The 23173-nt window shown below is 37.9% G+C and overlaps 1 protein-coding gene across 3 annotated transcripts in view; it reads right to left on the bottom strand.

Moving 5' to 3' along the window:
* The window catches only part of DENND5A (DENN domain containing 5A), a 105739-nt gene that overhangs the window by 15220 nt on the left and 67346 nt on the right, over positions 1–23173 (bottom strand). For all 3 annotated transcript variants that reach the window (XM_079104254.1, XM_079104252.1, XM_079104253.1), the window contains 8 exons: positions 20456–20773; positions 19039–19254; positions 17729–17963; positions 13872–14022; positions 12152–12245; positions 9619–9750; positions 7409–7561; positions 815–899 (listed from right to left, as the gene is read on the bottom strand). In XM_079104254.1, coding sequence (XP_078960380.1) covers positions 815–899; positions 7409–7561; positions 9619–9750; positions 12152–12245; positions 13872–14022; positions 17729–17963; positions 19039–19254; positions 20456–20773 — 1384 coding nt within the window. The remainder of the gene's footprint in view (positions 1–814; positions 900–7408; positions 7562–9618; positions 9751–12151; positions 12246–13871; positions 14023–17728; positions 17964–19038; positions 19255–20455; positions 20774–23173) is intronic.

Here is a 23173-nt window from a genome sequence, read left to right as displayed (position 1 = left end):
TGGGGAGATACCTCAGTTGGCAGAGTGCTTGCCTTGCAAGCATGAGGCCCTAGGTTCGATCCCCAGCACTGCCAAAGGAAAAAAAAAAAAAAAAAAAAACACTGGACCAGAAAACAAGAGATTTGGTTCCTAACCTGGTCTTTTTTCTTAATTTATTGCATGATCTTAAGTAAATTCAATTCTCCTCTGGACTCATTTTTCTCATAAAATAAAGGGTCTGGACTCAATGATGTCTAGCCTCCCTACAAACTGACATTTTTATTAAACTAGAAACAGAAAGGAAATATAAAAGATAATGCATACCAGGCAGGCTGTTGACTTTCAATTCTAAGGAAGGACACTGACTTAATAGGAATGATAATCTCAATGCATGTCAGAGCAGTAAGACTCTAAAAACCACTTCCTCCAAATACAGGACACCAGCACCCCAGTAAAACCCCAATTCATTCTAAGCCGAGCCTCTTGCTCTTTAATTTTCCTATCACTGATCAAAAGGGTATAGGAGAGCTGGGGCTGTAGCTCAGTGGAAGAGCACTTGGCTAGCATGTGTGAGGCACTGTGTCTGATCCTTAGCACCACATAAAAATAAATAAATAAAATAAAAATAATTTCTTAAAAAGGGTATAGGAACATACAAGGAAAGTAAATGCTGTGGCTTTGGTATGCTCTGTGGTTCAAGGAAGCCTGATCGCTCCATATATAAAACAGCAAAGGTTTCACTGGCCTTAGATAGTTGGCTGTAGACATCACTCCAGTGAGGGATGGGAAAGTGGATGAAGGGATTTTTCCACAATGGTGTAAGACACCAACTTACCTGAGGTACTAAGGCTTCCTGATGTGAGTTTTCTCTGCCGGTTTTCCTGATAATGTAACAGGTGAGACCACAAGGCTGATTTCCCCTGGAATCAATGCATGGAAGAAATACCTATTAGTTCAGATTTTAGAGGTTAAAGTTTTTAACATATTGACTCAGGCTTTTGTTAAAAAGGATCTGTACTGTGCTGGGTGTGTTGGTGCACACCTGTAACTCCAGCTACTATGGAGGTTAAGGCAGGAGGATAGCAAGTTCAAAGCCAACCTCAGCAGTTTGGTGAGACCCTGTCCCAAAATAAAAAATAAAAAGGGTGTACATCAGTGGTAGAATGCCCTGGGTTCAATCCCCAGTACTGGGGGGGAGGGGTATATCTGTACTGTTGTACTGTTGTTTTGATCCCCTATATCAACTTATATTCCCTTACTAAAACCCAGGAGAAACAAAGAATGAAAGTGCACAGAAAAAGGAAACTATCTCCCATTAAGAATAGAAAAGGGGGCTGAGGATATAGCTCAGTTGGTAGAGTGCTTGCGTTGCAAGCACAAGGCCCTGGGTTCAATCCCCAGCACCGCAAAAAGAAAAAAAAAAAAAAAAAGAGTAGAAAGGAAATGTCCAAGAGAGTCTAGGAAGGGACCAGTGGATAAGAAAGAAAATTAAAAGGCTAATACTGTGGGCTGGGGAGATAGCTCAGTTGGTAAAGTGCTTGCCATGCAATCACAAGGCCATGGGTTTGATTCCCAGCACCACCAAAAAAAAAAAAAAAAAGGCTAATACCTATGAACCTCTAAATAATTTGTTAGTTGGTCAGCCTGGGCAGAGCATGATAATTTACGCATAGGAGAACATACATCCAGACAGTGAGATTTTGAGATAGCTTCTAAATTTCCTGCCCTTAGTGAAGACTGGGGAGAATAAATCACCTACTATGATGAGTTTTTACCATTGAAGGTATAGTTGAAGAAGTTTGCAGGAAGGTAGGCTGGCTCTTAAGTGCAAAACTGAGATCAACTATGGTTAATATAATAATAATGCCTCAGGTTCACAACAAGCTGGAATTACAGGCACGTAACACCACATCTGGCTTTTTTCCCTCTTTTGCAAAGGAGCTGCTGGAGACTACAAGGTTCAATACAGTCTGTTTTGGGGATATGGCCACACATTATATACACCAGATTCTCCAAGAATTCCTTAAGCATGAAAAGATGAGAAAGAACTCCTTTGCATAGATCAGTTCCCAAATGACAGCAGCTATAAAACCAGTATGTAAAACCCAAACCACCTCTAATTGCCAGAAAAACATACTAGAAATGAAAGCCCATCTCCTGTACTAAAAGACAAGAGATTGGTGAAGATAACAAAGGTTTTATGAAATTTGCTGCAGGCAGCACTGCATGCAAGCAGTCAAGGCTAATAACAAAATTTAAGGGATCAGCAGTAAACACTGCTGTTTGGGTTCTCTACTTTCTAAACAGGTAATGTGGGTAATTGCTCAGAAAGATGCTCCCAGAGAGATCACCCTCTAAGATTGAATTTAGTCACCACCTCAATGCATGATAGAGGAGAGAAAGGAACAGGATGTGACCTCTGGACCAGAACATAAGTGAAGAATGCTTTAGCAGGAGGAAGGTGGTCTGTACACAGGCTAGTAAAATAGGGAACTAAGGAGACCATGTTGGTATGAATCCAACATAGGGTAAATCTCCAACTAAACATGTATCACAGAAGACATAAATGCCCTCCTAGCAAGCACAACCATCATTTTCCTCTGGAGATAGTGTCATGGATTCATGTTTAGAGTTCCAGAGCCAGGACTCAATAAAATGGAACTATGGAACCACAACTAAAAAGTCCCTATTATTTTGCATTTGTTTCTCACAAGCTGCCCATCTATCCAAAATGAGACAGGAATCAAATGGACTCCAAAAGAAATTACCCATGCTGTCAGAATTCTTGCAGAATATTGCTAAAAAGCCTCAAGGACAGATTCAGAACAAATAATGAAAAGGTACTATTTTTTTTTTTTTTTTTTGGTATCACAGATTGAACCCAGGGGTGCTTAACCACTGAGGCACATCCTCAGTCCTTTTTTATATTTTATTTAGAGATAGGGTCTCACTGAGTTGCTAAGTGCCTCACTAAGCAGCTGAGGCTGGCTTTGAACTCTTGATCCTCCTGTGTCAGCCTCCCGAGTTACTTGGACTATAGGCATACGCCACCACGCCTGGCTTGATAAAAAGTATTATTTTCTAAAATGTAGGAAGAAGTCTAACTCCCTAGAGATTTTTATGATTAAATACTAAAGTTTTTGAGGTTATATGTTTTATTAAAAATCTGGAAGAGATGAAAATGCTAAAAGGATTATATGTACTCTTACTCACTTGTTACAGAGAAAAAAAACAAATGCTTCAAGTAGAGCCCAGTATAACAACAGCTGTCATGTGTTGCATGCTCATCATAGGCCAGGTTCTTATTTTTTTATTACATATAATTTTCACAACAACCTTGGAAGGTAGGTTTTGTGAACTACCTACTTTTTGTGGGTTTGAAGAAGAGGCTCACGAACTGCAAGTCACTTATTTAAAGTCATTTTTAGTCAAGCTAGGATTCAAACCCAAGCCTTTCTGACTCATAGTTCAAGTTGTACTACATTAGAGAACCCTCAAAATTTTAGGGGTTCACTACGCATTTTTTTAACACTCAAAAAAGTCTATGATCACAGTATTACTTATACACAATGGATAGAGTAATTAAAACAGATTTTAGAATAAATAAAACATTTTCAGAGAAACTCCCAGAAACTAGGCTCTGAATTTAATGCTTTTTGATTATCTTACCAAATCCTTATAAGAACTCTATGAAAGTGGGTATTTTTAAAACTCCAGGGGTGGGGTTGTGGCTCAATGGTAGAGCTCTTGCCTAGCATGTGTGAGGCACTGGGTTTGATTCTTAGCACCACTTATAAATAAATGAATAAAATAAAGGTATAGCAACATCTTAAAAAATTTTTTTAAAAAACTATTGCATATGTGAGAAAATAGGCTTAGAGAAATTAGGTACCTTACTCAGTTTCATGAAGTATTAAGTAGGAATCATACTTCAAACCCAGCTGAGTTCTTAAGTAAATATTATATTATCACCTAAAAAATGGCTAGGTTGTAGTAAAGATATGAGTAGAAAAAATCAAGTTATAAAACATTAGGGCCAGGCAAGGAGGCACACACCTGTAAACCCAGCAACTCAGGAAGCTGAGGCAAGAAGTTCACAAGTTTGAGGCTAGGATCAGCAACTTAGTGAAGTCCTAAACAACTTAGCAAGAACCTGTCTCAAAAAATAAAAAGGGCTGAGGATATGGCCCAGTGGTTAAACAACCCTGGGTTAATTCCCTGGTACCCCCCCCCCCCCAAAAAAAAATAGGTACAGTATGATCCCATTCGGATTTTTTAAAAACAGCTTTACAGGGACATAATTTACATTACAATAAACTCATACTTTTAGGGTTGGGGTTGTAGCTCAGTGGTAGAGTGCTTGCCTTACATGTGTGAGGCACTGGGTTCAATCCTCAGCACCACATAAATAAATAAAATCAAGGCATTGGGTCCATCTACAACTAAAAACAAAAAATTTTTAAAAACTCATACTTTTAAAAATGTGCCTTTTTCAGTACAAAAAAAAAAAAATCTGGTTTTTAGTATACTCACAGAGTTGTACAAGCATCACCACTATCTAATTTTAGAAAATTTCATCCCTCCCAAAAGGAAACCATACACCTTAGCATCACTCTCCATTCTTCCCTTCCTCTAAGCCTCTAGCAACCCTTTATGTATTTTCTATCATGCATTTGCTTATTCTGGGTATTTTTATATAAATGAAATGGTCTATGTAGTCTTTTTTGTCTGGTTTCTTTCATTTATTATGTTTTCAAAGTTCATCCACGTTGTACCATGTATCTGTACTTCATTCCATTTAACTGCTGAGTAACATCCCATTGTATGGTATATACCACTTTGAGTTAATTCACTTATCAGCCACTCTTTGGCCATGATGAATAATGTTGCTATCATCATTTGTGTATAAGTTTTTGTGTAGACATTATGTTTTCACTTCTCTTGAGTACAAGTAGATTTGCTGGGTCATATGACAATCACTTTAACATTTTGAGGAATGCCAGACTGTTTTCTAAAGTGGCTGCACTGTTTTCATTCCCACCAGCAATGTACAAAGGTTCCAAATTCTCCACATATTTGATAACATTTGATACTATGTTTTTTACTTTAGCTATCATGGTAGGTAAGAAATTATGATTCATTGGATAAATATACAGCTGTATGTGGATGGGCATATGTACACAGAAAAATGTTTTGAAGGACAGATAGGGCAGATTGATGCCACACCCATGAGAACAAAAACTCTAGGAAGGTAGAGCTGTTCTATTTTGTTAAGTATCTCATGTGCCTACAACAATGTCTAGCATACTGTAAGATCTGAATAAACAGTTTCTGGATACTAAAATGTATTTTCTAATTTTTCCATGATAAAACTGCTTTTTGAAAATGTTCAAGTTCCTTTCAAATTTAAAAGTACATAAAAATAAAGGATTAAGTATCTTGATCACCAGTTGAAAGTACAGTATTTTGTAATAAGGAAACTCTCTGGGTATTAAGTGGTAAAAAGCAAACACTCAACTTCTTAAGAACTTCTCTCAAATCTTAACTGGTTAAACCACCTACTTATAAAAAAATTGTTAATGACAAACCTTTTTCCACTGGGAATGTACAATTAGTGAAAGGTTCTTAGAGTATGTTTGGTACTTCCTGAGCTCCAAGTTTTCTTTCTCTATGCCCAGACAATGGCCAATTGACAAACAGAAGCTATCCGATTGACCTTCAACTTTTTTCCCACGCAATTTTTAACAAGTGACAAACACACAGATTTATGAAGTTTACTTTTTTTTCCCCTGAGTTGACCAGGGGAGGTCCCCTTTTTTTATTTTTAGATTCTGTCACAAACAGTAAGATAGCTCAATTAGATTACCAAGTACAAAATCAACATACAAAAATCAGTAGTTTACATATATTCAAACAATCTCTTGGAAGATTTAATGGAAGACATATATAACAGTAACAAAAATATATTAACATGTTTGTCAATAAAAATGTGCGAACTATTAAAAATAAAAATTAAAATACAACTGAAGCCAAAAAAATAGTCTTTCTACAAATAGAAGGACCATATTATTCTGTAAATTAATTTATAAATTTAACAAAATCTCAATGAAAACTTAACAGTTTTAAGCTATATCACCTGATGCTAAATTTAGTGAAAAAAATAAACACAGAAGTGGGACCAGCACTAAAACACATTATGGCATTTTTAAAAGCCTAAATAATGGGCTGGAGAGTGTTTGCTTTGCAAGCTCAAGGCCCTGGGTTCAATCCCCAGCACAGCAAAACCTAAGTAATTTAAGAGTATCACACTGGTCTAGCAAAAAGGAATGCCCAGATGTAAGTACCCTCAAGATACATATAGAAATTGAAATGTATAAAGAGAACATCATCTCAAATCACTGGGAAAATGAATTAGTCAATAAGTGTTATAGGGATACTTACCTTATATGCCATGATAAATTCCACATGTAACAAAGATATTTTTTAAATAACAACCATTAAATAATAAGAAGAAAACTTGAAAAATTTTTCTTTACAAATATGGTGTTAGCAAGAACTATCGAACCTTTCATGACTCAAAATCCCCAAGTCATAAATTATTTCACTGCTACTTTTTGTTACATAAAAATCAATTTTTTAAGGAAAGAAGCATCATAAACAAACTTTTTCAAAAAAGACAACTAAGGGAGATGTTTACAGCTCATATCACAAAGTGCTATCCCTCCTAACATGTAAATTGACAAAATCATAACCCTTTTGAATCATAGAAAAAGAAAATAAAATTTGCTATTAATAAACAAGATAGTTAACGTCACTCATTAAAAAAGAGAAACGTAGGGGCTGGGGACATAGCTCAGTTGGTAGAGTGCTTGCCTTGCAAGCACAAGGCCCTGGGTTCAATCCCCTGCACCACAAAAAAAAAAAAAAAAGAGAGAGACGTAAATTAAAACTGCAGATGAAAGACTGTTTTCTCTCTCCTTTGGCAAAAATACAAAGTTAGCTAACATACTCTACTGCTAGGACTCTGGAGGGGAAAGCACTTTCTCATGCATTCTGACAGCAGTGTGTTAAAGTCACCCAGAATTATTGTGTTGTGATCTATTTGATTCCTGGAATTTTGATTTTTAGCTTGACTTGGTTTCTCCTTTGATTGGCTTTTTCTTTATGGTAGTTCTCCCTTTCCTGACCTATATTGTTGTTTTTCATTTCCTCCTCATAGAATATTTTGATGAGAATGTTCTGTAGTGCAGGCTACAGAAAAAAAGTTTGTATCACATTTATTTGTATGTTCAGCTATTTATTTATATGTCTCATTCCATGAGCCCTGTGTACCATTCTTCAAAGCCAGTCAGCTGGAGAAAAGAAGTGTGGAGGAGGCTAGCAAGTAAAATCAGGAAGATAGTTGGCTCAACAGAAGAGGTTACATTACCTGTTTCACTTGTAGCCCATGACTCCAGATTCTCTCCAGGAGGTCACAAAGGCTAGCGATCAAGGTGTTCTCTTCCACCCCAGTGATGTTCACCTCCCCATGTCCTAGCTCCACAGCCTCACGGCCCATCTTCTCTACCAGCATTCTCTTGGTCTAGGAATCGGTCAGTAGGATAGATAAGCACAGTGAGCAGGATCACGTGCAACTGGAAAAGGCTGTGGTAGCTTGCACAGTACATGTGCTAGGCAGGGAGGGACAAAATGAATAAGCTCCAGGGACACAGTATATCCATTCATGTCAGTTGTGAGGGGTGCATACTTTAAAAGTTAAGAAAAAAATGAGAATATAGCAATCACCATATGACCCTCAGCAAGGGATTTCATCACTCTGGATTTAGCTTTTGCATTTATAAAATGAAAAGAATCAAATAAAACCCTTCATTCACACTCACCTCTCAAATCATTTGATTCTCACTATTTACATAACCTCAAACAAAATTTCAAGCACACATATAATCTAAAAATATATCTGAAATAACTGTCAAGAGGATAAAAAATGAGAAGGACAATTTACTTTTAGGTAAATATCTTCAAATGCTTATTATAAAACTATAACCAAAAAAAAGGAAAATTTGTATAATAATTACAGTTTTTATTAAAATGTATGTTAGGAGGTGCTATATCAAGCATTGCAATATCTCATTTAAGCCTCTCAACAATTCTAAAAGATAACTATTATCATTCTCAATTTACGGATGTGGAAATTGAGGTCAGAGAACTTAAGTTACTTAACCAAAGTCACATGGCAAATGACAGGCAGATCTAGCCTTTGAACCCTTATCTGCCTGACTCTTGAGTCCAAGTTCTTAAGTAATATTTAATTATGCTATAAATTCGTGACATCTAAAAATCTAAAAAGCAGGAAAAATAATCACCCCTCAAACTAGCTTGAAGGAGCAACAACTCTTAATATTTTGTGTTTGTATATGTGCGTGTGTGTGTGTGTGTTAAAATACCCAAGTTAAGAAATAAAATACTGTCCATCTCTACCTTTAAAGCATCCCCTGTACCCTCTTCATCACCTTTTCACCCTAGAAGTGACAATTTACACAATGAAACTACAGAAACTAAGGGAATAATTACCATCTATATGGGAATCCCTAAACAATATAATTTAGTTTTGCCTGTATATTTTCTTTCGTGATTTGCTTTTTCACACAACTTTATGTTTGTGAAATTCATTCAAGTTGATGAGCATAACTGTTACCTACTTCTACTGCTGTATAGCATTTCACTAAATAAAAAAGCCACAAATTACTTATTAATTGTCCTACTGATTGGCCTTTGGTTTTTCCCCCAGTTTGGGACTATTACAAAGAATGGTCTCTAAAATTCTTATACCTATCTCCTAGGACACACTGCAAGAGTTTCTCCAAGCAATATACCTAGGAGAAGAATTACCATATAATATTATGCTGTTTTCCAAAGTGACCATGCCAATTTGTATTTCCAACAGTAGACTGCACCTGTTGCTCCACATGCTAGCCAAAACTTGATGGTGTTAGACTGCTTACTGTTTTTCTTCAATTCTAAGAAGCACATTTTAGACATAGTACTATGTCTAAAAATGGTATGCCTTTCACAGCTATTATTTATCTAGCCAGTGGACATACAAAGCTGTCACTGCCTGGACATGAATCTCAAAACCTGAAATAATGGAGAAACACTCTTTCAAGAAAGGTAGCATTGGGACTGGGGTTGTGGCTCAGTGGTAGAGTGCTTGCCTAGTCTGTGTGAGGCACTGGATTCGAACCTCAGTACCACATAAAAAGAAAAAATAAAGTTATCGTGTCCATCTACAACTAGAAATATTAAAAAAAAAAAAAGAAAGAAAAAAGAAAGACTGGGATACAGCTCAATGACAAAGTCCCTGAGCTCAGTGCCAATAAAAAATAAAAACCTATATCTATCTTTCAGTTTTTAAAAATATAAATTAAGCTTATATCATGCAAAGCATGCTTGCTCTCAATGGTATTATCCTATTTAAAACAAATACAATTAATTCCAAGTTAACAGAACCTTAAAATTAGTTTTATCAGTTTTATCTCATTATATTAACAGTATTTTTTAAATCAAGGAGTCAGAGCCAAGCAATGGTCTCCTTTTGTTGCTAAGAGAAACAACACACATACAGAGGCATCCACGGCTCACCTTGTTGCGGCACTCCTTCAGCAGGCCCTCTACAAACTTCCAGTTGGTTTGGGCAATGACTGATGGAGAAAGGTTAGACAGTTTGGGCTGGCGGATGGTGCTGCCCATATTTCTGGCTTCCTGGATATACTTCTACATCAAACAGAAAAATAAAAAGCCCATAGGTGACCAATAATGATGGGTGCCTGAAGAGGGCACTATCACCTCACATTTTCTTGCCTGCCTCTTGGCTCAGATAGGTCAGGAGCAAAAAGTTTAAAATGCAATTGCAATTCTTGTACCAAATGGAAATATTGAGATAATATGATTTCTATTTTTGCTGATAAAGTACTACGAGTACTATAATTATCTGTGATTTAAAGATATGAGGTAAAAAACACATGGCTACAGCATGCCTAGCTCAGTGTGCAAATCCAATCAAATCTCAGAATACCTTGAGAAAATCTTTTTCTCCATCAGGTTGAGAGAAATTACTCTTCCGCCCATATCAAAAATATCTACTCTTTCTACCCTTCCTAAATTAAGGCCTGAGGGCAGAGGGCATAGCTTGTTGGTAGAGAGCTTACCTACCATGTGTGAGGCCCTGGATTCATCCCTAGTATTCCATATGCTCAAAAAAATAAAAAAATAAAAATATTAAATTAAGGCCTGAGAAAATAAGACCACACTCAAACAACTACTTTTCTACAATATGCTGGTGATTTTCCATATGTCTTTTGTTTAGATAGAATCCACATTAATACAGTAAACACACATCTTTTCAGTCATTTCCCAGGTTCACAACCAACATTTTTACCCTATACTTCTCTTCTCCCTTCTCCCAAATTTACTCTAGCAGCACAACTCTGTCCATTCTATGCTATGGCCCCTTAATCTGCCCCTACCACCAACTCCCAAGGTTAGAATTCAATTTCTGTCATCTGGACTATTGTTCCCTGTCTCCTATTTTGCTAGATATTTTCTGTACCTCTCCCCTCCAAAATATCTGCCCAAAATATTCACACACCAAGCTTTAGAGCCTGCCATTTCCTCTACTTAAAATGCTCTTCTAATAAGTCTATCAATCTTCAAAGGCTTAGAGGTTGATCTGCTTACGAGAAACAGATGCTGACTCCCATTTCAAGTGGTTTTGTTTGTTGATTACTTGACTTTGCCCCCTTAATAAACTGGTATTCCCTGAGGGCAAGGCTACCTCCTTGTCATCTTTATATTTCAAAGTGCTTACCTCAAGTGATTTTGATCAAAAAAGCACACTCAAATACTGTTGAAAAAAGTAATACAGAGGTGAGATGGAAGACACAGAGGTTAAGTTTCTTGTTTTTTTAAAGTTTTGTTTTTGTTTTTTAATTTTAATTGCCATGTTGAATTTTCAACTGTAACAACAGGGGTCAGTTTTAAAACAACACCAATACTAATACCACCCTTACAAAAAAGTCTAAGCAAGACTATATACCCTGTAGTTCAACAGTTAAACACTCATAACCAAACTTTCTAGTTTTACATTATTCCTTTAAGAAATATCAAAGGCTATGTGTAGTGGTGCACGCCTATAATCTCAGGCTGAGGCAGGAGGATCACAAGTTCAAGGCCAGCCTCAGCAACTTAGCAAGGCCCTAAGCAACTTAGCAAGACCTTTTCTCTAAATAAAAATATAAAAAGGGCTGAGGATGTGGCTCAGTGGTTAAGCACCCAGGATTCAATCCCTGGTACCAAAAAAAAAAGAAACAGCAAAAGCAAAACATTATTTATTTTCCTACTCACTGAAGTAACAGACACATGTGAAAACCATAATGTTATACTGGGTTCTATATGTGTAAAATAAAAATTATAGGGTTTTCTCTCAAAGAGAAGTTCCTTGAAATAGGCTTATAAGGTAAAGCCCCATTTTCACAACTTCTCTGCAACTATGAGGGCAGGGTCTCCACCCTGAAGTTTAGAACTAGAAACTTTATTAGAAACAAGTTATAAAAGAGTAGAGAAACCCAGCCTGAAAGTAATGAGGATTCAAGAGATAAATTTGACAATCCTCAGTCCCCAAACATCTAACATCATCCTTCTCCTTTAGTCCCCTAAGAAAAAAGGTCAAGATTAACTGTTTTAAATTGATAACAAAAAAATAGTAAAAAGTATCCGTGCTCCTCAGATTCAGAGATTTGCAACATTAAACCAAGTTCATACTCCTCATTTTCACTCTAACAAAATTCAATCCTTTCCTACCATATCACAAAAACAAAAATGCCTCACCAACTTTAAAAATTTCTTCCCAACCAATGAGTATGTATCATGCATAAGTGAGTACAGACAGGATCTCCAAGGTCAGTGGCAGGCCGCCATTTACAAAACATCCTCCATTCTGAACTGTCATGATTTAGGACCAGTGTCATATATGAACTAGACCTATTATTAATCTTTCTGTGTGGGGAAAGGTTACTGCTGGGGTATATGAATCAGACCAGAGACCAAAGAAGTGATAAAGAGAAGGCAGGTATAGCATAGTAACAGGGTTGTTCTTTGTCATTCTTCAGTATCTCACCTCTCTCTGGTCATTATCTAAACGCAGGTGTTCTGTGTGCTGCTTCTGCCGATCTTTCCGCCTCCACTGGGCAGGGGCATTCCTTTTTGTCCACCTGACAGAATTAAAGCAGACAATTAACAACATTCCACTATGGGTTGTGGCTGTAACTCAGTGACAGAGCACTTGCCTAGCCTGTGCATATCCAGCATCAAAACTCCAAAACAAACAAAAAACACTAAAAATGAGTAAGGTCAATTTACAGGAGAAAACCTGAATGTCTAGGAGGCCAACGCGAGGCACAGGAAACCACCAAGAAGTCACCAGAGATAGTTCAGAGATAAAAGCAGCAACTAATAAACAGAAATGTCACAATAAATCCCATTAATTTATATAATTAATACATTTCTTATTTTAAAAGGACCCAGAAATTATAGATATTTTTTCAGAATAAGGAAATAATACTGAGGAATGGTAGTCTAGAGAATTTGGGAGAGTGTTGGTAGCGAATAAGATAACTTATTACTGAATATCTTCTTTAAAGTGAGACTTCTTAAGAGCTGACATTTTGGATTTTTTGCTGTAAATGTGTGTTAACTACACGTGATTACTGTTAAATTTAAAACAGTCTTTTTACTTAAAATCAGCATACTACAGTGACGCAGCCACATCAAAGTTTATAGCAGCTCAACTCACAATAGCTAGATTGTGGAACCAACCTAGATGCCCTTCAATAGATGAATGGATAAAGAAACTGCTATATATACACAATGAAATATTACTCAGCCATAAAGAAGAATAAAATTATGGAATTTGCAGGTAAATGGACTGAGTTGGAGAATATCATGCTAAGTGAAATAAGCCAATTCCAAAAACCAAAGGTTGAATATCTTCTCTGATAAGCGGGTGCTGATAAACAACGGGGGAGAGGGGATAAGGGAAGAATGGAGGAACATTGGATTGTGTAGAGGGAAATGAGGGGAGGGGGCAGGGGAAGGGAAGATGGTGGAATGAGACAAACATGATTACCCTATGTACATGTATGATTACATGAATGATGTGACTCTACATTGTGTACAATCAGAGAAAATAAAAGTTGTACTTCATTTGTGTACAATGAATCAAAATGCATTCTGCTGTCATGTATAACTAAATAGAACAAACAATAAAAAATAAAAATATAAAAAAATAAATAAAACAGCCTTTTTTTCTGATAGAACAAAAAAGAAAAAAGAAAAAAGAAAAAGGGAAAGAAAAGAAAAAAAAGCAGTAACTGAATGAAAGAGAGAACTCCCCAAGGAACACAGACTTATCTATGTGAAAACATCTACAAAAAATTATAGATCCAAAACTACAGTCATTCAACTCTGTCTAGGCTTTGATACACACTCATCTCTAAAAGTACAGCAATCCAGCTAAGTGATATATTTTCAGTTCAGGCTCCACTTATTAAAAACTATATATGGGAGCCAGGCATGAGATTATTTTAACCCATCTGCAGGCTGGGTTTTTGTGGGTTCTAGGCATGTACAGCTATTTCAATGGTGGACACAGAAGCTGACAGACTCTGTCACCTATCTTCTTATTCAAACAAGCAAACAACCTACGTAGTCTGGTCTTCTCCATATTTGCTTTATAAAATTCTGAGGTCTTTGGAAGATACTAGCTCCAGCTCAGATATGGATGACCCTTGCTACTGTGGCTTGGGAGCTAGGTTAGGGAATCTCTGGGGTTGACTCACTTGTTGCTGGTTGGCCCAGTAGAAAGGACATCAGACTGCAGTTTAGGAAAAAAGCCCGGTTCATACTTCCCTTGTCCAATCTTCATGTCAAGTAAATGTGGGTGAATCGCAGTATGGTCAATTTTTGCCAGACGCAGCTCAATTGCTTTCTCTGGATTAAAATATTTTTTAAAAAGTCAAGTCAAACATTTTTTTTTAGAAGAAGTTATCTTCCACTTCAGCCAAGATGCAGTAAAAAGGAATGATTTTACCCTCCTTCCTAAAATAACAGGAAAAAAGAAACCAGGCAAAATATATAAAAAAATGAATTTCAAAACATTGGACAGTAGTCCCTGAGATACAGGAAATAAATGAGGTAACTCTCAAAACTGCCTCAGTTAATTGTCTTTTGAGTTTCCAAGCTGTGACACTGGGAGGGGAAATCTAGACAAGAGTTCAGTGGTCTCCCTGAGTTAAAGAGACCAAGGTGGCTAGAGTTAACAAGAAATGGTAGCAGAGAGGAGAGAGAACCCAGGAGATCTGCAGGGGGGTCCCCCACTTGAGTATTCAGTAGGTTAACTGATTAGTTCATATGAGTAAAGCAACCACTCAAGGCTGGAAAAAGAATCACCTGAAAACTTTAGAAGGAACAGTCTACACAATTATTATCCAGGGCTAGAAAACCAGTCAAGAAAACCTCATCATTTATAGGTCTTTAAATAGACAACTCAAAAGAGTCTTGCCTCAGTAGTGAGAAATAATAAGCCACAGACTAAAGGATTCTCTAGTTCAAATAAATTACTAAACCCAAAAGGAAAGCCCAAAAAACTCGAACTATTTCCAAATAACTTAATTACATCCCAGAACAACAATCAAGAATATTTATAGGAATACAAAAATATCCAGGACTCAAATGATAAAATTTATGTAATCAAAGATTACCAGGTGTGAGGGTTAGATATTAGATGTCCCCTAAAACCTAACATTTGAGACAATGCAAGAAAGCTAGGAGACAAAATGACTGGATTGATGAGAGCTGGCCTTCTATGGATGAGACCTCTGAAACATAAGCCCCTAAAATAAACTTTTCCTCCTTTAATTTTTCTTGCTCACAGGACTGAAAAGGCTGACTAAAACACCAGGTGAACAAAGAAGCCAGATAACATAACACATGACGAAAGAAAAAAAAAAAAAAACTAATCATGATTAAAACTGACAGAACTGACACAACTGTCAGAGTTAGCAGAGATATTAACAGTATTCGACTATATTGTGACATTTATTTAAAAATCTACAATTACAAAGTGATCTGAGGAAACTTTTGAGGGTAATAGTATGTCCACCAGTTCTTGATGCAAGTGTAAGCACATGCTGGCACTTTAAATATATGCAGCTTGTTATATGCCAATTATATCTCAAAACTTTTACAGAGTAAAAATTTTAAAAGCTAGTAACTCTCCCAGTGTTTTCTAGAGTCATGTAAGAAAATCTCAACCTTTGGCCTTGCTATGTGTTCGAGGTCAAGTCATCTCGTCTTTGGGCTTTCTTTACTTCCCCTTGCCCTTTTCTCTCATTCAACAAAACTTTGAATGGATCATAAAATGAAATATTTTAAAGGATCTCCAATAAGATGTCTTTAGTTACATTATTACCATTTTCCAATCAAACTGGTTCAAGAAGCTAAGATATGGGAGGGGATGAGATGGCTACACTACTCCACAAGGCTAAGTATCTGAGGCTAGTGCCAAGAGCCCTGCTCAAGCATATTTGAAGTGTGTATATCTGGTTCATACCTAAGGGACATACCAATGGCAAGGACTGACCTATGATTTCTGGAAGCAAAGCAGATAGCTGTCTGAAGCATCTCTAGGACACCCATTTTTCTAAAATAAGCAATATAAGTGAGGGTTAGTTAACTCTCCATTCCATATTCCAAAACCCACATTCTAACAGGCCCATGACACCAAATGTTCTGGCCACAACTGAGACAAGAGTGATTCAAATCAGTATGTTGCAGTGTTCAGTGTTTTATAGATGGATTATAAAAGGGATAAAAACTAATTGCCTCAACCCTTATGGCAGATGAGTAGGGCCTCAAGTGACTATAGCATCTGGCCTTACAGCCTCTAGCTATAACCAGAGGTCTCACTTTAGTCCAGTGTGTCATACTCAAAATATTCTCATTTCCAAGTATTCCACAAAATGAAAGGGATGGAGTCCTGATTTGAATGTTGATTTAGGAGATGGTATGCTAAATCCACAGTTTTTAAAAATCGTCCAAACTGCCCAGGTCCAAAGCCTAAGACAGGATTTAGTGTTATTTATATAGGTAATGTGCCTATCTTAATGAAAAACCTGGGAGAGAAACTATTCAGTAAAGACAGAAGGTTAGAAAATGTAAGATTGATCTGGGCATGGAGGTGCATGCGTATAATTCCAGCTACTCAGGAGGCCAGGCAAGAAAGAACACAAGTTCAAAGTCAGCCTTGGCAACTTGGTGAGATGCTGCCTCAAAATAAAAAATAAAATGGACTGGGAATGTAGCTCATTGAGAGGGCAGTCCTGGGATCAATCCTCAGTATTATATGAGAAGGGGAGGGGAGGAGAGAGGAGGGGAGGGGAGGGAAGGGAAGTAGGGTAGAAGTAAGGTTGATGAAAGCAAGGCTTCGTTCAAACTGTTACCACTTATATCCTCAAAACCTTAAAAAAAAAAAAAAAAAAAGCCTGGCATATTCGTTCATTTGGCAAATATTTGTTGAGCAATTAGCAGATGCTGGGCATATATCTGGTGGTAGTTATAATAATATATGGTAAACAAATCAATAAAAATATACAAAAATACAATAAAGAAACTGATCATACCATGAGGAAGTGAACCCACTACTTAATCTAACACGTTAAACTAGCTAAGCTGATCTAGATTATAGATTAGTCCCTGTGAACAGAAAGGCATATTTAATCATTTGTGTAGTCCATAACTTTTCATATCCATGTGTGCCAGGCATGGAGGATTAGGGGTAAGAAAAAGAGTAAATACATTCTCCACACTTAAGCTGTTCCCTAATAATAACAGGACCATAAAAGAAAAGAAAAGAAAAAAACTACAGAGTAGAGGCAAGAGCAAAGCACCAAAGGGCACAGAGGAAGAATCAACTGGCACAGACTACGGCATCACAGAAGGCTTCAGAGAGCAAGGGATGTAGGCTAGGTTTTTTGACAAACATCAACTTCTTACTCAAACTTCATTCACCCCTTCTTTCTTGATTATAGAACTTCAATATTATTCAGGGTAGCATTGCGCTCAGTTCAGGATTCACTTTCACATCCTTCCTTGCACTTAAAGGCAGACAAATAACATGACTCTGGCCTATGATACTCAAGACAGGTGATAGGGAATTTTCAGGAAAACGTTAGCTTTCTGATGAAAGGGGAAAAAACAGCTGGTATCAACTTTCCCCTCTCGTTGGATTGCATGTGTATATAAAAAGCCTCTTATAACCATGAAGTTATCAGCATAAAGATAAAAGCCAACATGCTAAGGAAAGCTGAATAAAAAGAATTCTCAGTTCCTGATTGAGCAGCTGAGCAAACACCAGCAACAACCAATTCTGAACTTCTCCCTAACTTGAGAAAAATAACCTTCTGCTTAACCCACTGCTGATTAGGTTATCTATTACTTACAACAGTGCCCATTCCCAACTGACATAAGTGTTAAAGAATGACAAGATTGCCAGGCAAAAACAACAAGAGCATTGCAGGCAATGGCAAAAACATACGCAAAGGCAGAAACAGAGGAAGAGGCTAGCATGTTTAGAAACAGAGACCTGTTAATGACAAGGTCCAAGAGGCTAAAATGTATAGGTCCCAGGAGGCCTTACCTGCTTCGTCCACAGTGGTACACTTCTGGTACATGGATGTGCGGAGAGTAGGCGTCCGAACATTCAACAGTCTGATCTTGTCTACCCGGGAATCAAACACCCGGAGTACAGGGTCTTTATCATCATCATCATGACACATGATTTTGTTGTCAATGAAAGAAGCAAACATCTGGGTCTCCAAGAATCTTGAGAGGAAAGGCAGGTAGGGCTCAGGCTGATCTGACAGAAAAGATGCCTGGTGGGATCAAAAGGAAACAGTTATTAACATGCAAAGGCAACATGTCTACAGGATGCAGTAGGTGAATTCTTCTGGAGCTTTCTACATCATTATGAAAAACAAACTGCAAAATTCCTTCATTCTTCTTGTTTGTTTTAGTTTGGTATTTTTGGTACTGGGGATTGAACCCAGGGGTATTTACAACTGAGCTACATCCCCACTCCTTTTTATTTGTTTTAATTTTGAGTCAGGGTCTTGCTTGACTCAAAGTTGTTGAGGCTGGCCTAGAACTTTATGATCCTCCTGCCTCAGTCTCCTGAGTGGTGGGGATTACAGGAATGAACCACTGTATCAGGCTTCCCATGCTGCTTCTTTTTTTAAAACACTCATACTGTTACAAATTTACTCATGTAATCTTCTGAGGCAACCAATAAATCTAAATGAACAGCTTTGCCTTAAGAGTCCTTTTCCCTAGTACTGCACAAAAAGGAAGGAGGGAGAGGAAGGAGGACAGAAGTGGGGTAGGGAAGAGAAGAAGATGAAAAGAGAAGGAAGAGAGAATCCTTTGTCTAAGTGTAAATCACCTGATAGTAATAATCAGCACATCTGTTTTTAAGCAATAAGACCTTTCAGCTTACCAACATCTGAAGACCATAAAACTTGTTCCACCCAGTGGAAGGTTGAGGCAGGAGGATTACAAATTCAAACACAGCCTCAGCAATTCAGTTAGGCCCTAAGTAATTTAGAAAGACCCTGTCTCAAAATAAAATAAATAAATAATTTTTTTTTTTTTTTTTGTGGTGCTGGGGATCGAACCCAGGGCCTTGTGCATGCAAGGCAAGCACTCTACCGACTGAGCTATCGCCCCAGCCCCTAAAATAAATAAATAAATTTTTAAAAAGGCTGAAGGGCTGGGGATGTGGTAGTGGTTAAGCACCCCTGAGTTCAATCCTCATACCCCACAACTTCTCTCCCACAAAAAACCCCCACTTGTTCCAATAATAAAGCGAAAGAATATCTCATTTTAAATTACTTCAAATGTAACTGAAGTTCTCATTCCTAACCACCTCTTCCCCAGCAATATTACACTCACTTTATCAAAGTTTTGCATCTGCTCCCTGTTGGTAAACCAGGATTCCTTATCCTGGCTGGGCTGAATAACAAACACTTCATAATCTGCAAACATCTGAGTAAAACGATTTGCAAAAACTTCCCGGATCTGAATATTTAGCTGGTAAATTCTGAGTTCTTCTTCATCACACTGAACTTTAAGATCTTTATTGTTGCTGGGGTCTTCACGCACTTCCAGCTACAAAAATGAAACAACAGCTGAGTACAGATGTTCTTCATTTTATTCAAAAGAAATGCAAATTTTCTGATTTTTTTTCCAGTGGTCTTTTACTTACTAGCAAAGGTAAGAAGGTGAGAAAAAAACAAGGGGAAAATGAGAAGAAAAAAAATAATAAAGGGATTCTGATCACGGAGGAAAGTTAAAAAGCTCCATTTGGATGTATCTAGCAATTCAATGAAAATGGAGATAAGAACAGAGAAATTCAGCCATAGAGGAAAAGGTGCTAATTATCTCAAGGGCCAGGAGAAAAAGGTAATGTAGGAAGTCATTGAGAAAACATTAATACAAAGCATCAAGGTCAGACTGTGGTTCTCCACCTCTTTGGATTTCTTCCCCATGTCACTTTCCTTATCTTTCTGCCTAAGGATTTTTTCTTTTTAGAAGAAAAAGGGGAGGGTGGGGGGGGATCCAAAAACACCCTTTTTAATCTTCTTAATCTCCCTACTTACTACCTGGCGGGGGGGCTGTTCTACTAAAAAAAACCAGAAAAAAATCCAACAAAAATATTACATTGGCCCATTTGTTTACATATCACTTTTACACAAGTACTTTTAACAATAAGAATGGGAGAGTTAAGATAGGCAGATAGGTAACCAAGTACAAAAAGCTTAGTTTCACCAAAGTCAGAAAACAAAAAGTTATGTGCATCAGTGAAAGGAGCACAGGATTCGAATTTAAGGGGACCAGTTCTAGCCTCAGCTCAGTTATTTGCTAGGCTTGAACCTTTGGCAAAACCACTTAGGTTCTCTAAAGCTTGCTTTCTTCAGCTATAAAACGATTAATGCCTGTCCTAAGTTCCTTAGGTTGCTGTGAAACTCACACGGCAATGAATCTGAAAGAGGTCTGAACACAAGGATTACCACCACCATCCCTCCAAGTCACTCTGCTGTAGTGACTGCAGAGTCAATTCTGCTCACACAGAATTGCAGCAGGATCTCCTTGACATGCATGGGAGAAGCTATCCAGATTCTGATTTGAATAGCATTTGCCAGGATCACATTTGCTCTAGAGCTGAATCAGTCTCTCACACAGAGCATTCTTTCACTGCACACAAATATGCCTTGTGCTGAACTGGGAGCTTTATCATCCCACACCTTATTCAACCAGGACAGCATTCAAGAACAAATCAAATTTCTAAGACTCATATACAGCATCTTACCTTTTCCAAGCTCACCCCAGTCCTCTTGACCAAGGCTTGCAGCCGGGCAATAGTTTCGTTCTCCTTGAGGAGCTCATAGGAATGCAAAGGGGAGCTAGCAATGTTCCCATTCCTCTTGTCAGAGACAAGCTCAGAGGCCCGGAGCCTCTTTAACTTGGAGGCACTCTCACTGCAATGAAGGTTTCCTTCAGGGGGAATGCCAAATGCCATGAGAATCTCAGAGACTTCCTGAACAAACTCCAATTTGTTGGGAAACTGAGGCAAATCCTCTGGCAGCTCAATGAAGTGGTTGTCAACATCCACAAAGCAGAGGTTAGCCTGGCAATCAAAACAGGATGAGTCATACAAACAATTCCAGAACATCTAGGAAGAAATTTTATAAAGGATAATGAGGGACTAGGGTTGTGGCTCAGTGGTAGAGTGCTTGCCTAGCATGTGTGAGGCACTGGGTTTGATTCTTAGCACTGCATATAAATAAATGAATAAAAATAAAGGTCTATCAACATCTAAAATTAAAAAAAAAAAAAAAAAGGTTAAGAACAAGAGAGGGAAGGGAAAACACCTGAAATAGGAATATGTGAGAAGTTGGGACACAGAAATGAGATAGACCTGAGTTCTAATCTTTCCCTGACAATTTCCAGTTGTGAGACATAAAGGATGTTACTTGACTTCTTTTCCTCAGCTATAAAATGGAGGTAAAGTTTAAAACAAGTTAGAGAGTGGTGAGGATATTATGTGTCACAGATGTTAAGCATCTAACACAGAAATTTCACATATAGTGTATTTTTAAAAAATATTTTATTTACTTAAACTTTTTTTAGTTGTAGATGGACACAATACTTTCTTTTTTTATTTATTTTTATGTGGTGCTGAAGATCAAACTAGTGCCTCACATGTGCTAGGCAAGTGGTCTACCACTAAGTCCCACATATAGTATATTATTGTTAAATGTTTGATACATTCATGAATTCTACAGTCAGTGAGAAGAACATTAGGCATTAGAAAGTCTAGGCTGCAGTTCTGCCTCTGTCACTATCTTTCTATATGACCCTGAATATACTGAGTGGTTTATCCCTTTCTGAGTCTCAGTACTGATTTGTAAGATTTGGTGGCTAATCTTGATGATTCCTATGCCTCCTTCTGGTCTTATGATTGCTTCTAAAAGGATACAGAGACAGCACTCTCTTATAATACTGACAGGTTATGTAATCTGGATGAACAAAGAACTTGGTAATATCTAGCTATTCCTATTTTACAGACAAAACTGACAGATTAAATGACATGTCTGAGGTTACATATCTAGTAAATAGAGCTGGAATTTGAATTCTGCTAGTCTGACTTCAGTCATAACCCTTGAGCTCTTCAACATTCCCTCTACTAATTTTCAGAGGTCTCACATATTTCTTGTTCGATCAGAAAAGTCATCTATTTTTGTATGTTTATCTCATAATCATTTTTATGGTTTAGATATGAGGTGTCCCCCTTAAAGCTCATGTAAACAATGCAGGAAACAGTCAAAGGTGAATGATTAGATTATAAGAGTTGCAATCTAACCAGTGAATTGGTCCACTTAATAAATTAATAACCATTTGCCTGTTTGCCTGCCTCTTCATCATCATCCACCCTTTCCCTTTCCCTTTCAACACCAGTTGATCGCCTGCTGCCCACTGTTGCCTGGAAGTCCATTGTCACAGTATCCACAGGTTTGGTTACATGCGTCTGCCGCCATCTTGGGACAACAGCCAGAGTCTGTAGGTTTGCAGCTATGGCCACCCTCTGCCATCTCTGGGTGTGGCCACCTGGGTCTGGGGACTCAGGCCAGGGCTTGGAGATATATTGGGATACCTGTGGGTCTGGCTGCACCTGCGGTCTTTCTGCTTGGTATGGTAATGGCTGCCATTTGGCTGCCTCTTTGCAGGATCGCTCCTTTGTGTGAGCGCATCACTGGTGATCTCTCTGTAAGTTGAAAAGACATTGAGATCTTGGGACTGCAGAAAGACAGGGCCTGGGGAAGCTGAAGCCCAGGTCGACCAGATTGCAGCTGGGTTTTCATGGGCCAGTCTGGGTCTGGTAAGCCTGTGGGAAGCCGGAGACTAGGGGCAGTTCCCAGGGGGAGTACAGGTTGAAGAAACTGGAGAAAACTGCTCTCTTCAGCTCAGTGACTCCTGAAGTGTGCAGGGATGGAGGGGGAAAGCTATAACGGGTGGGAAGACTGGAAGAGGGTATAAGGGCATCTTGCTATTGGCTCACCCACCCAACTAGTTCGGCCACCCCTTGACTAGAGCTAACATCAAACTTCACAGCCCCACCTATCAGCAGAGAAGAGAAACTGAGAAAATTTTTGAAAGTCAAAGGAAGCAATCATTCCATTTTTCATTGAGACTTTCCTCATTTTTTCTTCTTTCACCCTCTCTCTCAAACCTTTACCATCTTTAAATCCATATATTTTTCATGCATCAATTTTATTGAGGAATGGGACGTCTGAATAGTATATGACAGTTTTGTTGTGTATTCTTATATTTTTACTTTAAAAAAAATCTGTATATATTTTCCTCTCACCTACCTGTCTCCCTGGATTCTCTTTCTCACTTCTCTCATTCTAAGAGCCAACCTATATTAATTCCTCCCTTGCTCTTACTATAAATTTTTACCGCTGTCTTCTCTCCCTCTCCCTCATAAACATCATATCTTACACTACTTCTGTTCCCTCATTGTCCA

This window comes from Sciurus vulgaris (genome assembly GCF_902686455.1).
Source record: "Sciurus vulgaris genome assembly, chromosome: 11".
NCBI lineage: Eukaryota > Metazoa > Chordata > Mammalia > Rodentia > Sciuridae > Sciurus > Sciurus vulgaris.
The sequence above is the reverse complement of the archived record's forward strand: the minus strand, read 5'-3'. Positions and strand labels throughout refer to the sequence as shown.